Source organism: Elephantulus edwardii, unplaced genomic scaffold (assembly GCF_000299155.1).
Source record: "Elephantulus edwardii isolate Elephantulus edwardi_28Jun2011 unplaced genomic scaffold, EleEdw1.0 scaffold00126, whole genome shotgun sequence".
NCBI classification, from domain to species: Eukaryota; Metazoa; Chordata; class Mammalia; order Macroscelidea; family Macroscelididae; genus Elephantulus; species Elephantulus edwardii.
Genome location: NW_006399876.1, coordinates 716,009 through 722,339, shown reverse-complemented (window position 1 = coordinate 722,339; position 6,331 = coordinate 716,009). Strand labels below are relative to the sequence as shown.

The 6,331-nt window shown below is 55.1% G+C and overlaps 1 protein-coding gene across 1 annotated transcript in view; it reads right to left on the bottom strand.

Annotated features, from left to right (window-relative positions):
* Window positions 1–220: 220 nt before the first annotated feature.
* The window catches only part of LOC102853494 (protein SOGA2-like), a 6,641-nt gene continuing 530 nt past the window's right edge, over window positions 221–6,331 (bottom strand). The window contains exons 2-6 of the mRNA XM_006893347.1: window positions 6,030–6,316; window positions 2,881–2,900; window positions 1,717–1,810; window positions 1,310–1,402; window positions 221–426 (exon numbers count right to left, since the gene is read on the bottom strand). Of these exons, the coding sequence (XP_006893409.1) occupies window positions 221–426; window positions 1,310–1,402; window positions 1,717–1,810; window positions 2,881–2,900; window positions 6,030–6,316 (700 nt within the window). The remainder of the gene's footprint in view (window positions 427–1,309; window positions 1,403–1,716; window positions 1,811–2,880; window positions 2,901–6,029; window positions 6,317–6,331) is intronic.

Below are 6,331 nucleotides of genomic sequence, written 5' to 3'. Positions count from 1 at the left end.
ACACACCACAGACACTGCCCAGTCCTTGAGCCCCAGGTAGCTCCTGACCCTTCCCACTGGCCAGCCCTAACACACAGGTCCCCGTGCACTCAAGCTGGCCCCTCGGCCCCCCAAAACTACAAGCATGACAGAGCAGCGAACTGGCCTTTCCTGTAGGCGTGAGGCGTGCTGGTCATGTGCCAGCTGATGGCCGGGGAGCTGTGCAGACACAGGGTGCCATCTAGCTGACGAAGGTGGCGATAGTGACCATCTGAAGTACGGCTTCCAGGCTGTGGAGTGCCAGGCGCATGGCACCCAGGGCTGTGTCTGCCCACAGTACCAGGGTCTGCCAGCGCAGGAAGTAGGCAGTCAGGAGGGCAGAGCCCACTGTCAGCAGCAGGCTTGTGGCCAGCAGCCCCTCAGCCTCCGTCAGGTTGCCCTTGGTACCTGGGAACAAAGCAGAGAGGGTGTGAGCAGGGCAGGACACTGGCTAGTCACTGCCCCGGGGCAGAGGTGGGTTAACAACAACCCACTCCCACAGGTTCAACCCTCACACCCATCTCACAGGGGGCAGCCCTGCAGCAACCACACCGTGGACAAGGACTGCCCACTAGCCACATTCACAAGGCTCAGAAGGAACAAGGCAGGGAGGGACCTGTTTCCTCAAGGGATTGGCAGACTCCTCAGCCACAGTGGACCCAGTCCTTGGGTCAGTGTGGGGGATCCCCAGCCTACTCCCGTGGTAACCAGTTCCACTGGACGCTGCGGCATATTGCAAGGTCCTGTGTGGATATCTGAGAGCAGTGGCCTGGACACACTGATGCCCAGAGGGGCTGGGTCAGGGCAAAGGCACGCAGATACTAAAGGCTGTGCCTCAGTTTCCTCAAAGTCATTGGGGAGCTGGGGAGGGACAGGAGCTAGTGTGTGAGCCCTGAGCCAGCCGGTGCCCAGGAAGTGCTCATGTGGAAACTCGCCACCGGAGGCCAGGACTGGGAGAAGCAGACACTGGCAAATGAACCAGTCTTAAGGCTTCAGGCTGTGTTCTCGATGACCCTGGGTAACCCATGTTAGTTCAGAGACTCTGAACAATCAAAGCAGAACTGAAGCGTCCTCCTCTTGGGCACCAGGGCAGGTGGTAGAGGAGTCCAGTAATGGGTAGTAGTTAGGAGTCCTCCAGGTCCCACATCACCAGTCTGCAACAGGTTTCCAGATGATGGGGACCGCTCCCTATACTGCAGGGAAGCTCTGGACATCTGGCTGGCTGAACGGGTCAGTTCCCTGAAACTCCCCTCGGAACCATGCAGACAGCGACAGCTGCGTCCATTCATACCCAAGAACAGCCCGGCCGTCTCCAGCACCCCCATGGTAACCAGCAGTGCCAGGTCCAGGGCCAGGCGATCCTGTGGGTAGCTGAATTCCTGAGCTGGGGTAGGACATACAGAGAGAGAGGCTGGTCACCACACAGTGCCCCTCACTGTCGCAGAGCAGCATCTCCCACCTGTAGCCCTCTTTACATCTGTCAAGCAGCACTCCTTTTTGTCCAGCAGTGTGCTGGCCAGGGGCCCCTATATTTGTCAAGCAGCACCCACCCCCTGCACCCGTTTGTACAGCAACGTCTGCCCCAGCCCCCCACTCACTTTTGTACAGCAAGCACTCGCTCCTGCACCCACATCTGTCAAGCAGTACCCCAGTCCTGCTCCCGTTTGTAGCACTTACCCTGCCCCGCCCCCCACTTACTTTTGTACAACAGCAGCAGGAGGGTGGTCAAGAAGTAGAAGGCCTGGTAGGCCCCACTGAGCCAGAGGAGGGCCTGAAGCGGTACTGACGAGAGCTGCAGGTGGTCAAGGAGACTCAGGCCCCAGAGGTGTGCCCTGCCAGGGGCACCTGCAGAGATGCAGTGTAGTGCCGGCCCCCACCTACAGGGACGCTCTGGAGGCCCTACGGCGTGGTGCACGCTCACCGTCAACCCTGCAGTCTCCGTTGGGCATCAGGGCAGGCTGTGCCCACCTTAGGCGTTCAGCAGTGAGCAGACTGCACCCTCAGGGCCACCCAACAGTGGTCCCCACCCAAGGTGCCTTGTCCTGGGAGATCTCCCCTGTCCCTATCACGCATGTACAAACACACACAAGTCCATGCCCACAAGCGCACCTGAATACAAGGACACATACACGTCCATGTACACACTCGGGCACATATGCACAAGCACACGTGCCCACACCAGGCACATATGTAAAAAGACACACACACATCCACTCAGGTATGCACAAGCACACACATGCCCATATGCAGGCTCACAAATCCACACACACATCCACTCAGGCAGGAAACATGCACACCAACTCAGGCACATATGTACAAGCACACACACTCAGGACACTCCTCTCAGGCATGTCTATACAAGCACACACACACATTAGAAGTACACACCCCTTCAGGCACTTACACACACACACACACACACACACACTCAGGCAGGCATGTAGAAGGCCACGCCCCAAGGCATATGTGTAAAAGCACACACCCAGGCATGTATGGACAAGCACATACAGGCACATGTGTCCAAGCATGTGCACAGGCCCCTACACTCAAGCTTGTACACACAAGCACACATGTGCACAGCCTGGAGACCATTCCTACCAGGCTGACCTGCTCCTCTCCGCAGGGGAGCCCCTAACCAGAGTCGCCAGGTCAAGGAGAAAACGGAGTCCCTTCTCCAGTTCTGTGATGCTCCCACCCTGTAATAAAATCTGAACTTTCATCTTTCTACCCTGGAGGGCTAGCGGAGTAATGTCCCTGCTGGGCACAGGAGCTAGGCCCTCTTGGGGGACTGTACCTTTCCTGCAGATGCCATGTGCTCTCAGCCCCAGGGGAAGGGGGTTGTGGAGGGCAGAGGAAGGATACCATGGTGGAGGAGGCATCCCCTGGAAGGCAAGTCCATCAGTGAGACCCAGCACACCAGGCTTGAGGGCACTCAGGTCGGGGGCTCAACTGTCCCTCAGGTTCTGCACGCCCCCAGGACAAAAGCACTTTATGAGATCTGCCCATAGCGATTATTCTATAACCAGTCTCACCAACTTGCTTTGCCACAGAATTTCAGTCACTGCTCAAGCATCCTTCCAAAAAACAGCATCCCCCACGTTGGCCGTTGGAGGGAGGGTGGCTATGCCTTGATTTTCCCTGTGGGAAAGGGGATGCCCTCTGTCTTTACATCTCAGGTGACCTGGCTCAAATTCCTGTCTGTAGAGGGGCTGGGGATGTGCCTGACCACCTCAGGCTCAGGGCCACATCTGGTGGTGGACCACAGGCCAGGACCCAGTCCTGAGCTTGGGCAAACGCCTGAAGCCTTCCATGCCATGCTCTTGAAAACCTACCTCCTCTTTCAGGCCTCAGATGTACCCATTACCTGGATACCTGCCATTATCTTGGTTCCGTTCACCTTGAATAAGTTTTCTCCCTGTGGGTCCTTCCCCTCAATGTCAGCCTCAGGAAAGTTTCTAGTTTATTTGCCAGTCTCCTGTCATAGATTAAGTGTCTCAGGACGGGGGGAGGAGAATAAAAGCACCATCTAAAAACCTCCAGCGACACAGGGTTTGAGTTATGAACATAAAGGCAGGACCATGAGATGGGGGAGCCAGGCCTTCTTGTCTGTGCTGACACGGCCTCCCGGACTTCAAAGCTTCAAGCTTCCCGTCAATGATTTACTGCAATAACATGACAGGACAAACAGGTGTGTCCGTGCAGATGGCAGGGGCCAGGTAACTGTGAGCGGGGTGAGTAGGCCTTGTTTTTCACCACCTGAACACTCACAAGGCACCTACACCAAGACTTGTTCGGGCAGAGCTCTGAGCCCTGAGCATCGCCACATGCCCTTCACATCACAGAACTTCAGCAGGCGATGTCCACCAAGGGATAGAGCTGGACCTTGGGGAGACTGAAGGCTGCTGGCCTGGGCTGGGTGGCTGCACTAACACTGCCTCCATGCCTGGGTTTCACCCCAGCAGTGGTCAGTGAACAGGCAAGCACTCTAGCAGGACTGGCAGCCAGGGCCTCAGGTCAGGGTCTGGGAGGAGGCTGTGTCTTACAGTGTGACTCACAAGCCTGAAAGCGTGCTCCATCACCACTGGAGATCACAAGTGGACATGCTTGCACAGGCCGTGGCAGCTTTCAGGACTGGGGTTTGTCATGGGGCCCAACATTGCTGGGAACAGCAACTGGATGTGCTCCTCTTCCCTTGAATATACGTTCTTCAAGCCCCTCTCTGCTCCTGGGAAGGTGGTAGCCTCCTTCCCGGCTCAAGAGTCAAACCCACGAAGGGTTCTCATCTGAGATCAGAGTAGAACTGTTCCATGGGCGTTCAGGATGTAACTTACAGACCAATTCCAAATTCTTCTCCCTAGCATGGTCTGAACCTCCCAGTCACTGGATCCAGAGTGCTGGACCTTTCCTTACCAGTAAGTCCACTCCTCTGTGTACACCAGAGACACGAGAACATGTCTGTACCTAACAGTCCACTACCCTGTTAATAACAGTCACATGTGGATACTGGTGACCAACAGATTACAAAATGTGTTGTGAACACGCACGGCGTGGCACTAGTCAGAGACGCTGCTCCCATGGAGTGCAGTGGCAGTCTGGTTCTGACTCACAGCGACCTAACACAGGGGTTCCAGGGAGAGGAATCTTTCCCAGAGAAGACAGCTCATGTCTCTCCCTGAGTGTGGTTGGTGCACTGGAACTGTCGGCCCTTCCACGAACAGTCCAACACTTTTGAATGGAAAATCCATGATAGGCAGCAGCGTGGAGACGCTGATGGTGGCTGTCAGCAGAGGGAGAAAGGAGGAGGGTGGGGAAGGGGCCTGAGTGGGCACTGGTAATCAAAACCAAAGGCTGATGGCTTGAGCCCACTGATCCTGAGAAAGACATGAGGTGCCTCGAGTCACTAACAGACCTGCACTCTGCCCCTTCCTGCCCGTCTCTGACGTGCTGGAGCCCAGAGCTGCAGTCACTGTGTCAGTTCATCTTTCTGAAAGTCTTCCTCTGCCTGTCCACCTTTCCCACGGGCTGACCTCTCCTGACAATACACTCCAAGTATGAGAGATAACGTTTCACCACTCTTGCCTCTAAGGAGCACCCTGGCCGCATCACCTTCAAGACAGTGCAGGCTGTTCTCTTGAAGTCCATAGGACATTCCGTATTCTAACACTACAAGTCAAAAGCATTCACTCTCCTGATATCTGTATTTATCGCCTATCTTTCAGAAACATAACACGTAACTAAAAACACCATAGTTTGAATGAGAGGCACCTTAGTCTTTAAACTGACATGCTTGCTCTTCAGGACTTTGGTGAGTTTTCGACAGAAGATTTTCCCAACACATTTTTTCATTTTTCTCTCACTTATGTACATTTTGTTTTATACAGCCTCTCATTTATGCTGTTTCGTACATTCATCCTTTTTTAATTTCTTGACTGCTGCTTCCTTGGGTGTCAGCTGTGAATTAAAATGAAATTGCTGACAACTTCAATCTTTTCCCCATCTATCACGATGTTGCTTATTAGTCCAGTGGTATTTCTGTTTTCTTGATGTTGATGATGTTAACTTATATTGAAAGCTGTAGTCTTTGATCTTCTGCAGCAAGTGCTTTAAATCTTTACTTTCTACAAGCAAGGTTGTGTCATGTACATAACATAGGTTGCCGATGAGTCTCCTTCTGGCCCTGATGCTACATTCTTCTTTATAGAGTCCACCGATTTACTCGGTGTACAGACTGAATAGGTCTGGAGAAATATGTCTAAGATACTCCCCCAAAATCCCATCACCACCAAGCTGGCTGCAGCTATGGCCTCCCTACACGGCAGCATCACAGGAGATGACGCCTCCTCTCCTGTACTCTGGACATGCTGCAAGGAGCGGCTATTCCGAGGTCGGTGAGGGAGGGGAAGACCCTCAACCGGGCTGACACAGGGACCGCAGCAAGGAGTCCATCAGAGATCGTGAGGACGGGACAGGGTCCAGACCTAGTCACAGGACCGCTATGTGACGGCTCCTACCAGCAACGAGGACAAAGCAGCCCCGACCCAAGGGTGGCATGTTCTCGGGCTGACCCCGGGCTGCCTTCCGCGGCGCCACCAGGGCCACAGTCTTGGGGACGCTGCGGGTCCTGTCCTGCAAACTCCCGACTGGACAGCGGTGGGACCAGGGCTGGCTGGGTGTGACTGCTAAGTGGGCGCAGCGTGGAGACACGGCCCGCATTCTAACGGCCCAGAACCGCGCCGGGCTGGCCTGAGGCCCTCCCCGACCCTCCACCCTGCAGGCGCGGCCGGCCGCGGCGGGTCCACTCGAGGAGGGCCAG